Consider the following 14982-nt stretch of genomic DNA (forward strand, 5'->3'; position numbering starts at 1 on the left):
AAAAAAATAGGTTGAAAAGGAGAAGAGACTGGGAGAAAGGCAAGAAGGATTTTATGGTCTAGGTAAGCTACTTTATTCATCAATCTTGGCTGTGAATGGCTATTTCTACAGACAAAAATTACCAATAGTTGAAGATTTTTCTTCATTAAGGAGATATTTCAATCAATCAGCAAACATTTATTAAGAACCCACCATAAGGGGCAGCTAGGTGGTGCAGTGGATAAAGCACCGGCCCTGGAGTCAGGAGTACCTGAATTCAAATCTGGTCTCAAACACTTAATAAATACCTAGCTGTGTAGCCTTGGGCAAGCCACTTAACCCCATTTGCCTCGCCAAAAAAAAAAAAAACCCTTAAAAAAACAAAAAGAATCCACCATGTACCTAGCACTATAAATTCAAAGGAATGTAGCATAGAGACTTTCTCAAGTTTGGAATTGAGACCTTGAGAATTTGAAAATTCTGATATTTTTATTCTGAATTTTGTTAGATGTGTATCCTAGTTTTTTTAAGGCAAGTGCAAATGGAGAACAGGGTAGTTTTAGGTGGTGCAATGGACAGAGCACAATTTCTGCCTTTGTAAAATAAGGGATTGGATGAGATAGCTTCTTTTTTTTTATGACTCACCATTTCCTTTATTTGTACAAAATAGTGAATAATCATCCCCTGGGGGGGTGGGGAACGGTGGTTTAGGATTTAAACAAGTTCTTAGGTCCTAATGCATCTATTTTGAAGGTTTGGAACTGGCCGTTTTACCTCCAGCATCTTTGGGTTTGGACTCAGCAGGCTTAGCAGCCTTAGCATCAGACTTGGTGACCTTGGTGACAGACTTGGCGGCCTTGGGATCAGACTTACTGGCCTTGTCGATGGGCTTGGCAGCCTTGGGGTCAGTGGGCTTGGCGGCCTTGGCATCAGTGGTTCTGGCAACCTTAGAGTCAGGCTTAGTGATCCTGGGCCCTGGACGCTTGGTGGCCATCTTGTGACCAGCACGCCAGGCACTGGCCTTGGGGATCTTGGACCTGAGGAGCTTGGCCTTGGAGGCCTTGGTGCTCAGGGCCTTGATAGCAAAAATAAGGAACGCTTCACGAATTTGCATGTCATCCTTGCACAGGGGCCATGCGAATCTTCTCTGTATCGTTCCAATTTTAGTATATGTGCTGCTGAACCGAGCACTGAGATAGCTTCTAAAGTCCTTTCAGACACTAAAGCAATCACCCTATGAGCCTAAGCATGGTCATAGGGAGAACTGAGTCTCCACACAGATGAAATTACAGATTCAAAACAAACTATATGCCTTTGTATATATAACTATAGTTTTGTATATACTTGTGTATGCATGTGTTTTATATATATTAGATATATTATATCTAAATATTTATTAAAACACATACTAAATATTCTATATTAATATATCTATAAACATGTTTATAGCTATAGAAACAATAAATATGCTATATTAATGTATTATATACAACAAATTTATAGAAAAACATCCATAGAATATATAATAAAATAAGTTATAATATTAAATGTATCAATATTATATTTTATTATGTAATATTTTACATATTTATATTAAATATATTTTATTTTTATAAATTTTATATAAAAATAAGTATTATACTTTACTTATACATTATATATTTTTATTTATATATTTTACTTTGTGTTTTAGATGTACATATCCATCCATACATACACATATACAAAAACATACATATATATATACCACCCACAGCACTGCTGCTGTACAACACTAATTACAGCTCTATAGAAATGTCTGGACTTTTTCCTCTACTCTGTCTTTCATGCTCATTCATCAATCTTCTGTCCACAAGGATAGTTAATTTACCTTCACTCTTTTTTACTTTTTTTTTTTAGTTTTTTTGCATGGCAAATGGGGTTAAAGTGGCTTGCCCAAGGCCACACAGCTAGGTAATTATTAAGTGTCTGAGGCTGGATTTGAACCTGGGTACTCCTGACTCCAGGGCGGGTGCTCTATCCACTGTGCCACCTAGCTGCTCCTCTAGGCAATTTTCTAAACCTGTAAGTTATGCCTTCTCTAATTTACAGATTTAGAAAGTTGCTTAGACAACAGAGAAAGGTTCTCCCAGAGTCCCCTATGTCAGTGAAATCACAGGTCCAGGTCATTTTCTATTCCAGAAGAGAAAATGAGTTTCAGAAAGGTACTTTATATATGTCCTGGTACTACTACTACTATACTACTACTACTGATTATGATAATAAAAAAGTTAATTTTTATATAGTGTCAGACTATGCTAAGAGCTTTATTATTATGTCAAATAATCTTCATAAAAACCTTGGCAGGTGGGTACTATTATTATTCCCATTTTACAGATGAGGAAACTGAGACAAATAGAGGCGAAATGACCTGCCCAGGGCCACGAAGTATCTAAGGCCTATTTTGAACTCAGGTCTTCCTGACTCCTAGTTTCAGAACTCTATCCACCTGGCCACCAGCTGCCTCTAAAAGAATCCTCACAGAAAAAATTAAAATCTACGTCATCTCATTCCAGATCTATTTTACACTGTATGACACAAGTCGTCCTGAAAGTGATCTTTACTACTATTGAGATGTTGGACGCGTTGCTGGATCTCTACAGACTTCATTTTGCTCAATTGTAAAAATGAGGTGTTTGAATTCCATCTCAAAGATTCCTTCCAGTTCTTAATCCGATGGGCCAATCCTGATAATAGACTAGAAAAGAAGGGTTTCCGAAGTACATTAAAATAAAAAAAAAAATCAGGGGCGGCTAGGTGGCGCCGTGGATTGAGCACCGGCCCTGGAGTCAGGAGGACCTGACTTCAAATCCTGTCTCAGACAATAATTACCCAGCTGTGTGGCCTTGGGCAAGCCACTATTTGCCTTGCAAAAACCTTAAAAAAAAAAAAAAAAAGGAAAGAAAAGAAAAAAATCAGACTTCCTAGTGCCTGAAGGGGAAGGAATCAGAAGGAGGTATTTATATGCTTTGAGAGTTTCCTGGGGGTATTGGGAAGTTAAGTTGCTAGTTTAAAATTCATAGGCCGCACCTAAACCCAGTCCGGGCTACCTACTCTCAGACAAATTTTATTAATTTGTTTGTTTATTTATGGGATGGAGGGGAGTGGGGGTTGGAGCGATTTACCCAGCCCCCCACGTCTGGCTGCCCCGCAAACAATTAAAAAAGAAACTAAAAATCAAACCATCTTTAGAACGGTTAGGGCAAACTAAGGAGGTCCCCCCAGGAACTTTAATGTCAGCAAACAAGGCAAACACGAGCAGGGAAGACTTCTCTCCCCTCCCCGGTTATCCATCTCCCTTCCGCCGCCCTCCCCCGCGAGGCCCGCCCACCGACCCTCATCTGGGCCAGCTGGTCCGTTCCATCCTAGCAGCCGCCGGCAGCCTCGAGGGGCTGGAGCCGGTAGTCCCTTGTTCTTGGACTCTCTTTGCTGGCTTTTTTAACAACCTGACACCTGGTAAGTACAAGATTTCAGGAGAAATGACAGAGACTGGGAGGAACTGGAATAAAAGTGGAGTCAGACTGGGTTCAGTATTTTAGTTAAGGTCTTGGAGGGAATGAGTAGGAGCTGAATTGCAATTGCCCTGGACTGTTTTTATCTCCGAAAAGTTGGGACCTCTGTGGATTTCAGGTTAAGAAACTGGGAAAATTTCTCTGATCTTTTGGAATGACACGCTCAGGATGGAATTATAATAACTTCTTGATTTTGAATCTGTAGTTTGGGCGCCCTGGGCAGGAGCGAGCAGAAAAGACTTGAATAACTACAGCAATGTAGCAAGAGGTGGATAGAACGGAACATTATTCGTATCCTATGTTTGTGGAAAAACAGATTTAGGAAATGCATTTCGAAATTATTTATCCAATTGATCTGTTAATAGGCAAGTGTGATGGTAGTCATCTGGGATTGATCCCTCCTGAAAATGTGAGGGTGGAAGAGGTGATTAACCGGAGGAGTAGGTGAAATCTTTTAATAGATTTCAGGTTCCCAAGTTTCAGAGTGGACAGAAGACTAAAGTTAGTATCAGGTAAATCTGGAATAAAATCCAGATTTGAGAACATTCTGGGACCGTGGGTAAATCACTTTAATTTCCCAGCTTCATAAAACTTTTCTAAATTAGAGACGAGTTGCCAATCTATATTGCTATAGGATAGTTCCATCCTGGGAAATTTGAATAATCAAAGTCCACCTCCTGAACAAAAGCAAAAATCCCTGGGAGATGGGTTCTGTACCAGTGACATACAAAAATAAACTCATAAAAGATAATTATTATGGGGCAAATGTATCATACTCATTTATAGTGTGAATTAGAACATTTTAAATGTAGAAAAAACTTCAGAAATCAAAAAATACTTTTGAAAGCCTGAGGCTCTGAGGAGCTTAAAAGGACTTGTATTATTTGTTAATGAGAAATTAAATCCCAGTGAGTGAATATTTTTTACATCAGAAAAGGAATTTTTTGGTGCTATCTGTGACTGATCTTCCTTAATTTAAATATGACTAAAGACACTAGTTGGTTGACCCTAGGCAAGTCTCTTCCTCATCTATAAAAAGATCTTGAGAAGGAAATGGCAAACCACTCTAGTGTCTTAGCCAAGAAAACTCCAAATGGGGCCATGAAGCGTCAGTCATGACTGAACAACAATAGTGATTCATATAACATGTGGGGAGTAACCTGTATGTTTACTCCAATTTCCTACATAGATTGACATCTGTAATTTTTATTCTTAAGAGACTTGCCTGGGGGGAACCTCAGAGGTTAAATGACTTATCCAGCATCATCTAGAATGAGTGACAGAACTAGCATTCAAGTTTTTTTTTGACTTGTAAATGGAACTCTATTCTCTATTCCTTGCTATATCTCTAGAGAATTGAAGTGCCTTTATTTTTTAGGAAGGTAGCAGGGAAAAGGAAAAACATACTAACATATGGTGGGTTCTAGTCCCAGGCTGCAATTTGAACAAGTTGCCGTCTTTCCCTTACTGGAAACCATCGGATTATCTCAAGTCCTGTCTAGTTCTCATAGCTATGATTCCTTCCATCTTGCATTTGCCCACCGTCATCTCAGTTACAGCTGGAGGGGCAGGGAAGGTCATAGTATTGTCTTTACAATTGTTTGTACAATTATCTCCTTCATAAGCTTAGCTCATCCTCATGAAGGGCAATAACTATCCATTCTTCAGGATAAGAGTGACCACATTACTTGCAATTGATTTTCAAGTGCTGTGCTGGCATTCTGTATCATAGTGATCTCACATTTCTCATTCTAGATGAAGGAAAGCTCTCAGAGGAGAAGTGCCTCCCTGGCACATGACCCTGAGAACCAGCTGTCCGCGTGGTTACTTATCTGTGGGGCTTAATCTGACCCATGGACCAGAGATTGTTGACCTCACTGGGCTAAGGTTCCAAATTAAACAAACAAAAAATCCTTTTGCTAAAGATTAAAGGGAAAATAAGCAACGACTTTGTCTTTGTTGACTAATTGACAAGATCTTGATTTCAGGTTATATTCTTATATTAGTATAAGTAGTTTTTTTTTCATGGCACAACATTTAATCTTGGTCAAGCCATCTCCAAGGGAATGGTTAACTTGAAGAAAAGTAAGGTTAGTTGATAAAGTATTTTCTGGGATATTTTTTTTCCTTGTTTCCCTTCTTCAATGAGGACTCCAACTGCTGTTAGCTGTCACCATGAATCTATTACCCTAGGTCAGACTCAAACAGCCCTGCACCAATGAAGCACCAATGGTCCTGTCCTAACGCAGAATTAAGGACCAGAATTCCGTAGTTTGCTCGGTGGTGATGCTGGAAATTCTCCACTTGCACATTTCAATCTCCCTTCTCAGATCTTTTTCCAATTTCTCTGAGGCTAGGAATGGGAGAGGAGGAGAAGGGTCTGGAGTGACTGTCCCACCAGCCATGGGATCCTCCCATTTCTTCTCTTACAAAGAAGCTCCACTTTTTCAAAGGAACTCGGCCTCGGTATCCATGAAGGCCACAGGGCAAAGGCATCCAGGCCAAAGAATAGGCCTGTATGGAGGGGCACAAAGGAAGGGCCCGACCAAGTCTTTTCATGGCAAGACTGCAACCCTCATTTCAGGACAATGAATCCCAGTGATCGTTTGAACTTGAATCTCATTTTTAAACACTTGACACCCAGGCATCTGTTACTTAACATTTCTTCTGTCTTCTTGTGCTCAAAATGAGAGCCTGGAGCTTCCGGGACCGACTCGAAAGTTGGGCCGAACCCTGAGCAAGGAGCAAACCTGTTTAAATTTCCCTCTAATTCTGTCCAGATCTTCATGAAGCTGGGCATAAGTGGGGTCGGCGTAGGGGAATTTCTGCATCGTCCCTAGGAATGAGTCGAGCATCCTCCTCTTCTTACTGTCCTTCTCAGTGGTGTTCTCAGAAGGCAGACATTTCCACGTAAATGCAAAACCTCGGTAGCACGCAATCTCGGACCCGACGCCGGCGCCCCGGGACACTCCGTGGCGCCGACCCTCGGTCAGACCCAGGCGGCCGCCTTCAGCGTAGCCCTCCCGGTAGCCTTTGCCCCGGTACCTGTGCCGGAGAACACGCGAGGAGGGCGCCGGGGGAGGCAGCGGCCCCGGCCGGGCAGGGGTGGGCAGCGGGGACGTGCTGGGGCTCCACCGCCACCGAAGGAGCCGAGCCTCTGGGTCGCGGGGTGTGAGGACGCGGCGGAGCTGCCTGGGGAGGACTTGGCCCGGCCCCGGGGTCAAGGTCAAGCTCAAGCTCAGACACCCCGGGGCCTGTGGAAGCTCAGAGCCCCGCAGGCGGGCGGCCCCGGCCCCTTGGGGAGCCCCCGCCCTCCTCCTCCTCCTCGGGTGACACTAGCCCCGGGGCGCCCACCTCTCCACCGCTGTCAAACAGGTCCAGCAGGTCCGGGGCCGTTCCATGGTCCGGTGGGCTCCGGCTGCCCGGGGCCCAGTCCTCGGCGGCTCAGTCCTGGGGCCGGGTCGGCCGTGCTGGCCCAGTATAAGTACTTTTTAAAAAAAAAAATGAGAGCTATAGAAACCAATATCCCAGAAGAATGGCAGATTCCCTAAGTAGATCTATTGAGGAAAATCCATGTAATAATAAAAATATTAATATATTAGACTTTAAGAACAGCTTACATAATGAGTTCACTCACATCATTTGAATGATATTGTTATGTTTTGTTTCTTTTGCTTGAAGGTGGAACACTGGAAAGTGTGGTGGGATTGGAGTCCAAGGACCTTGGTTGAAATCCCAGCTCTGCCATTTTAGTAGCATGTCCCTAGGTAGAGTACTTAAACCCTCTTTGATTCCTCAATTTCTCTATCTGTAAATTAGGGAGTTGGATTAGATAATCTCCAAGACAGGAGTCCTTTTTGAGTCTCACAGTATGGTGAAGCCTATAGAACCCTTCTTCTCCAAATAATGATTGTAGATGTTTATAGTGCATTATATAGGATTATGAGGGAAAGTTGATTATATTAAAACATAATTGTAAATTTTTTTTAAACCAAATTTATGGACTCTTGAATTAATAATCTGGACTCTCTTCCAATTCTTAAATTAGAATCTTCGTAGAGTTTGAATAAAACCCTAAAACTAATATTGGTGGAATTTTCAGCAATACTCTCCTTACATCCTATATAACTTTTCAAATATCTATATCCAAAGTATCTATATCCCATCAATCCTTTTTTTTCTGGGGGAGGGGGGAAGCCAATAGGTGACTTGCCCAGGGTCATACAAATAGTGTCAGAGGGCAGATTTGAACTCAGGTCTTCTGAATTTGCAGGCCAGTGTTCTAATCACTGCACCACCTAGCTACTTTCCTTCAATTCCATGGAGTAGAATTAAATTCAATCAATAAATCAGTATTTATTAAGTACCTACTATGTCCCAAGCACTTTGCTAAACTGAGGGTACAAAAGAAGCAATAATTTGCAATCACTTTTTGCAGATCTGGAAACTGAGAAACAAAAATCAAAGGACATGACCAAGATCATATAACTATGTAGATGAGGTGCCTTTAAGAAATCAGCTTTTTTTTCTTTAAAGGTAAGTCAAACTATGCATCATGGTAAATCATGCAAAACAACCTTGTGTGTCACACAGCTCCAGGGCAATGTTCCTGCCAAGCCATACAGGTTCTGTTTGACCACAGGGTCCACCTTTGACAAAAATGTGAACAGAGTGATGTCCCTAATTCTCTTCCTCCCCTTTTCCCTCCTAGGTGGCTTGTGACCTTTCTCCTTCTCCCTAGTATCCTTCCAACTCTCTAGTCCCTGCCCCCTTTCTAACCCCTTTCAAAGGGGAATTGGTCTTGGCCTATTTATACTCTGGTTAATTTAAAGGTTGATGAGTTACACCTACCACTCATTTACATTTTAAATTTTTATTCTCTAATTGTGGAATAATCAGGTTTAGAATAAAAATTTTCCACACCTTTCCATAGATATAGAACCCATGGGGGGTGGGAGGAGGTGGCCACTGAGGGCTGGTTTTGGACTAGGGAAGACTTGAGTTTAGGATAGCTAGTTGGCACCCTGAATAGAGAGAGCATTGGACCAGAGTCAAGAAGACTCATCATACTGAGTTCAGATCTGGCCCTTAGACACTTAGCAACTGTATAACCCTGGTCAAGTCACTGCCTCAATTTTCCTCTTCTGTAGAAGTCAGCTGGAGAAGGAAATGGCAAACCACTCCAGAATCGTTGCCAAGAAAAACCCAAATGGAGTCACAAGAGTTCATTACAACTGAACTACAAGGAAGTTCAAGTTTCTGACCCAAGTTAGATAGGGACAGGTGGGGTGACCTCCCAGAGTTCCAGACAGTTCTCTGAGGCCTTTGTTACTGGAGAGAGGAGGGAGCCCCTACTCTGAGAAACATCCAAACTGAGAGTTCTCTGTACTAATAAAACATGTGTCCCCTCCCTCAAAATCTAGGAAATGGGGGTGTGGGGGTTTGAGATGACCGAAACAATTTATTTCTAAACTCCTCACTCTCCCCTTTCCTTCAAGGCAGAATCTAACCTTTCCTGCTCCTGGTGTCAAGAACCCTGGATTTGGAGATCGAGGTAGAGTATTCAAATTCAGCTTCTGCTACTTATATTACCTGTGACCATTTCACTTCCTGGGTCTCAGTTTCCTCATCTGTCAAATAGTCCTTTCCAGGTCCAAAACAGTGGTACTATGACTTGGAACTATAGTTTGCAGGTATGTTCTAGTGGGTGTGGCCACTCAACCCAAAGCAAGGAAGGCTACTTTTAGGTTGTTCACTTTGTGATCAGGAATAGCCAAATTTGTAAATAATGTATATTTCTATTAATGTATTTTTGAAGTAGATCTTAAAAACTACAGATTAATTCTATGAGAGTTTTTTTTTTAAATGTTCTTTGGGTTGTCTCTTTATCTCCTACCCCCAGCAAAGAGAAGCAGTAAATCCATTATTACATTATGTCACCCCACTGTCAGTAGTTGTCTTTGGGAATTATAAGAATCCTGACCTGCAGCATTTTTCCTAAATGTTACTTCCTTAATTGTGCCCTAATCAACATGGAAGGGGTTCTTCCCTTGGGGGAACATGGCAGGCTGTGAAGGGAGCTTGTCATAATAGGAGCTGGAGCTATGTTATGATCATCTTTCACAGTGAGAGTTCTGGAAATGAATTCACCTCTATAGCCTCCACAAAGCCATTTTGTGCATGCTACTGCCTTAGTTAGGAAAAATAAAAGACTTGTCATTTCTATAGGAAGTGTAGTTCTAGAGATTTATAACTCAAAATGGGTTTCCGAGTCTGATAATTTGGCATCAGTCAGATCATCAGTTTTTAACAAGTCTTGCTATTTTGGGGGAAAAAGTTGAAGTTAATCTGAATAAGCCCTTAGCCTTCTCATCTAGCCTGTCTTTCAAACCAAACCTTCAGTTAATTACATGTTAAGAATGCCTCACTCAACAACAGCATCCAGGGAAGAATAAGTCAGAGAATCAAAGATTGTTTAAGTGGAAAACAATATAACTTCCTCATTTTACATAAAGAAACAAAGACCCGAGTTAGAAAGGTGAAGTGATTTGCCTCAGGATAGAGAAATATTTAATAACAGACAAGACAAGAATTTCTCTTCCCTGCCTCCCTTTTTCTCCAACTCCTCTTCCCTCCTCTCCGTGTTCTTTCAGTGAGTGCCATCCTCCTGATAATATGGATATAGAATATTATAAATTTTTGTGTTTTTTAATAATGATTTTCTTAAAAATAAACTATCAGTAAAGAGAGTAATCACCAAATTTTTGTCATTTGCTTTGGAAATAATTCCCCAGAGCTCAGATTTCTGACAAATAATTTTCCTATGTCTCTCTGCTCTTTCCTTCCTTCCCCATCTTTTTTTTTTCTTTTCATAGCCAAGATACTGGGGGGATATGCTGCAGTGTTTGTTGCTTCCCCATCCTCAGTCACTTTTCAATTCCTTGCAGTAGGAAAACTACCCACTATTCATATTAGCATCAATTTCTTAATAAAACTAAGAGGCCTATGAAATCCTTTCCATCCCTTAGATTCTATGACTTTTAAAGCTTATCTGGTTCAATAGCAGGGTAGCTAGATGACTCCTTAGATGGAGTACCTGATGTGGAGTTAGAAGGACTCACCTTTTCCTGACTTCAAATCTGGCTTCAGATACTTAATAGCTATGTGACCCTGGATAAGTTACTTAACCTCATATACATTAGTTACCTCATCTGTAAAATGAGCCAGGGAAGGAAAAGGCAAACCTCTTCAGTCTTTGTCGAGAAAACCCCAAATGGGGTCACAAAGAGTCAGATGTGGCTGAAAAAACAATTCTCATCCACCTACTCAGCTTGGATTCTCTGCTTTCTTCTGGTTCTCCTGCCAACTGGCTCATGGTTTCATTTCATCCTCCTTTTCTCATCCATATCACATCTCCATTGTATGAGGTGTAGACCCAGGGCTATGTTCTAGGTCCTCTTCCCTTTCATCTTTTTTTTTTAAGCTTTTTGCAAGACAAATGTGGTTAGTGGCTTGCCCAAGGCCATACAGCTAGGTAATTATTAAGTGTCTGAGAACAGATTTGAACCCAGGTACTCCTGACTCCAGGGCTGGTGCTTTATCCACTATGCCACCTAGCTGCCCATTCCCTTCCATCTTTATACTTTGTTTTGGTGAATTCATCAGTTCCAATGGATTCGATTATCATCTCTTTGCAATTGACTCTTGAATTTCTATCTGACCTTGATATCATAATCTAGTTCTCTGTCATCAGTGGACAGCTCCCCCTGTATTTCCCATAAATATCTCAAATTCAGTATATCTCAGATGGAGCTTCTTCCCCCTTCTTTATTTTAAATTTATTATTGATTTCTCCAGTTATATATAAAAATAATTTTCAATATCATTTTTGTAAACTTTTCTCCCCTCCCACCCTAAGAAAACAAGTAATCTGATATGGATTATGCATGTTCAATCATGTTACGCATATTTCCATGTTGTAATGCTGTGAAAGAAGAATCAGAACAAAAGGGAAAAACCACAAGAAGGGAAAAAAAAACATTTTAAAAAGTGAAAATACCATGCTTTGATCTACCTTTAGACACAAACATCTTTCTCTGGATGTGGATGGCATTTTTCTATCACAAATCTTTTAGAATTACCTTTGCTAAGAAAAACTAAGTCCATCATAGTTGGTCATTGTACAGTAGTGCTGTTAAAGTGTGCAATGTTCATCTGGTTCTGCTCGCTTTACTTAGCATCAGTTCATTTAAGTCTTTATGGGTTTTTCTAAATCTTGGTTCATCATTTCTTATAGAGCAATAATATGCCTTTATGTTCATATGCTACAACTTGTTCAGCATTCCCCAGTTGATTGGCATCCCCTTAATTTCCAATTCTTTGCCACCACAAAAAGAACTGCTATGAATATTCTTGTACATGTGGATCTTTTTTCCTTTTTTTATGATCACTTTTGGATACAGACCTAGTAGTGGTATTGTTGGATCAAAGGGTATTTTCAGTTTTATTGCCCTTTGAGCCGAGTTCCAAATTGCTCTCCAGAATGATTTCAGATAAAGCTTCTTTTTTCTTTTTTTAAATTTAATTTAATTTTAATTTAATTTAATTTTATAAAAATTTTTATAAAAAAACCTGATACATTATTGTCTGATCTTGCTATCCCTTATCCTTTATGTTTCTTCCTTAAGGATATTTAAGGATATGATTTCTCTTTCATCACATTCAATTTGAGAATGATTTTATGGAACCCACTGGTGGGTTTACTCTTGAGTAAACGAAGCTGAACTATTGCAGAGATCTCACTAAAATGGCAAATCAAAATATATTGTCTTTTGTTTCACTAAAAAGTTTTAAAAGGGGGCGAAATGGATAGAATGCTGGACTTGAAATCAGGAACATCTGTATTCCCATTTGACCTCAGATCCTAATTGTGTAACCTTGGGCATGTCTCTTTACTTGTTTACCACAGTTTCTTCACCTACAAAATGGGGACAAAAATAATAGTACCTATCTCTCAAAGTTTTTGTGAGTATCAAATTAGTTAATATTTATAAAATGCATAGTACAATGCCCACTAGACTGCTATAAATGCTATCCATTGTTGTTATTGTTGTTATTATCTTCTCTAGAAATCATGGTAATAGCTGTGGGGGTGGGGGAGAGGGGAATCTCCCATAATATAGTTCTTATCAACTCTGGAATCCCTAGACTCCTGAAAATGGGCAGCTAGATGTCACAGTGGATAGAGCTTGTGGAGTCAGGAGAATGGGAGTTTGAATCCAGCCTCAAATACTTGATGCTAACCTTGACAGCCTAGCATCTGGGGCCAATTCCTGCCATCCTGATTCTTATTTGACCACTGGACCCAGATGGTTCTGGAGGAGAAAGTGAGACTGATGACTTACACAGTGTCCCCCCCTCCCCCATTCAAATGTGCTTGTCCTGGTATCACCTCCCTGATGTTGTGACCTTCTTTGAGAACAAAGGAGTCCTCACTTCCCAACCTCCTGAAAAGGCCATCTCTCAGGATCAGTATTCTCATTTATGATCTACGTTCAGGATAAGAAACACAAAGCAGGGGCAGCTAGGTGCAGTGAATAGAGCACTGGCCCTGGAGTCAGGAGGCCCTGAGTTCAAATCTGACCTCAGACACTTAATAAATACCTAGCTGTGTATGACCTTGGGTATGTCACTTAACCCCATTGCCTTGCCAAAAAAAGAAGCCATAAAGCAGAAGAGGCAGCATTAATTCAAACTCATCTATTTGAAACCCTTCTCTAGTTGCCAAAGTGAGGCTGTCACAGGAAGCCCCAAGGAGAGATGGCTAGATAGAAGCTTCTAGAGATGGGGAGAATCCAGATGGTGGAGCCATGTCTTCTGGCCTGTTGTCTCTGATGCCTGTTCCTCTCTACTGCCATCCTAGTGACCACGAGATTGTTGCATCATCCTACTGATGAAACTTTGTCCCAAGACACGGATGTCTCCACAAGTTGCCAAGGCATCTCAGTTCATGCTCAAAGTACTGAGAGCCAGTAGGGCAGAAGGGGGAGGTTCCCCTGATTACACCCCTACAAATATTTCAAGGGTATCAGTATAGCATTTGAGTGATCCATCTTTTATACTTCATTCTTCATCCATAACCATCCCACCTCCTTTTCTAATTAATATACTTCCTTGGTGATGTTTTTGAATACCACTACTCCTGTGTGTAACTCATTGTGGGTAATATGATACAGCCTACTTATACTCACCATTCTTGATTACTCTTTGAAATCTTGAGTTTTCAGAGATAAGTCTTCCTTGATTTGTATTCATAATAGTATTACTTGGAGCATTCTGGTATAAAAGAGATGAGTTTTTGTGTCATGGGAACAACTTGTGAAAGTGATCTGTAATTTTCCAAGAGCAATCCAATCCAATTTCTTTCTCTTTTTCAGTTTTTGCACTAAGCTCATGAATTACTTGATCTTGAAAACTGGGAAATGGATTTTTAAAAAGAAGGCATTGAGTCTGATTACCACCATTTCTTGGATTTGTTTAAATAGTTACCATAATGAGGAAAGCAAAAGAGCTGAGACACCGCCTTAAGAAACAAACACTAGATCTGTTTGCCAAGTAGAGTCATAGTACCCAAGGGCAACACTAATTTATATAAGCTTATTTGCAAACTATTACGAGTGAGGATAGTGAAAGATTGACCAATAGTAACTCATAAAACAATGGAAAAACAGCAGAGGATGAAGCAAGCTTGGAGAAATCCTGGCAGGAGATTTAGGTATATCAGGTTATTCCGAAAGCATTTATAAATGAAATAGGAAGCAGTACAACTATATAAAATTGAAACCAGTTTTCTACTATTTCTTAAAGTGAGCTCTTTTCTTCATTGGTAATGGTGGAATAACCACATTTGAATTTTACCACTGTATTACCAGATGTGTGATATATAAGAAAGTGAAAATCACACTGAAGATGAAGTCAGGATTGTTAAAAAATGTCCTAAAAGAGAGAAACCAATTATTTGACTAGGGAGGTAGAGAGGGGGTGTCCATGTGGGTGCACAAGTTTACTTACCTATAATTTAATCTTAGAGAGTTGACTTGGGGGTCTGAAAAGCGGTGCTTTGCAGGGCTTCCTAACTTCAAGAAAGAGCCACTATGCTGCTTCTTGTCCACAATAGAGTTATTGAAAAATTCCATCCTGATTGGACCATTGACTTGATGCCATTCTATTTTTCTTTTCTAGACTTGTAGACGCTTGTAAATAATAGATGACCAGGTCTATGCACCATTACAGTAAATAATGCACAAACCAACTTGCCATATATAAATTTAAATTCCATTCTCACTGGACCATATATGACCATGTCTATATAATATTGTAGGAAATAATGTGCAAGCCAGATAGTCATATGAAAATTTCTGAAACAGTCCTCTTTCTAGAAAACTGTCATGTC

General features: G+C 40.3%; 2 protein-coding genes and 1 non-coding gene across 5 annotated transcripts in view; 1 reads left to right on the top strand and 2 right to left on the bottom strand.

Annotated features, from left to right (window-relative positions):
* Positions 1-1063: 1063 nt before the first annotated feature.
* LOC141523233 (U6 spliceosomal RNA) lies at positions 1064-1170 on the bottom strand. The gene has a single exon (XR_012478420.1). It is a non-coding gene; the product is annotated as a U6 spliceosomal RNA (small nuclear RNA).
* A 1936-nt stretch (positions 1171-3106) lies between these two features.
* Positions 3107-14982, top strand: part of LOC141521768 (uncharacterized) — a 28368-nt gene continuing 16492 nt past the window's right edge. The window contains exons 1-4 of one of the 3 annotated variants that reach the window (XM_074234655.1): positions 3107-3474; positions 7212-7297; positions 7969-8066; positions 9029-9084. The gene's annotated coding sequence lies outside the window, so the exon portion shown is untranslated. The remainder of the gene's footprint in view (positions 3475-7211; positions 7298-7968; positions 8067-9028; positions 9085-14982) is intronic. The other 2 variants (XM_074234656.1, XM_074234657.1) reach the window with 2 other exon arrangements.
* LOC141522765 (uncharacterized) lies at positions 5911-10905 on the bottom strand. Its single transcript, XM_074236227.1, has 3 exons — positions 10857-10905; positions 6885-7017; positions 5911-6767 (listed from the first exon to the last, which is right to left on the bottom strand). The coding sequence occupies exons 1-3, from the start codon at positions 10903-10905 to the stop codon at positions 6212-6214; spliced, it is 738 nt and encodes a 245-aa protein (XP_074092328.1). The 3' UTR covers positions 5911-6211.

This window comes from Macrotis lagotis, chromosome 4 (genome assembly GCF_037893015.1).
Source record: "Macrotis lagotis isolate mMagLag1 chromosome 4, bilby.v1.9.chrom.fasta, whole genome shotgun sequence".
In the NCBI taxonomy this organism is placed as follows: Eukaryota; Metazoa; Chordata; class Mammalia; order Peramelemorphia; family Peramelidae; genus Macrotis; species Macrotis lagotis.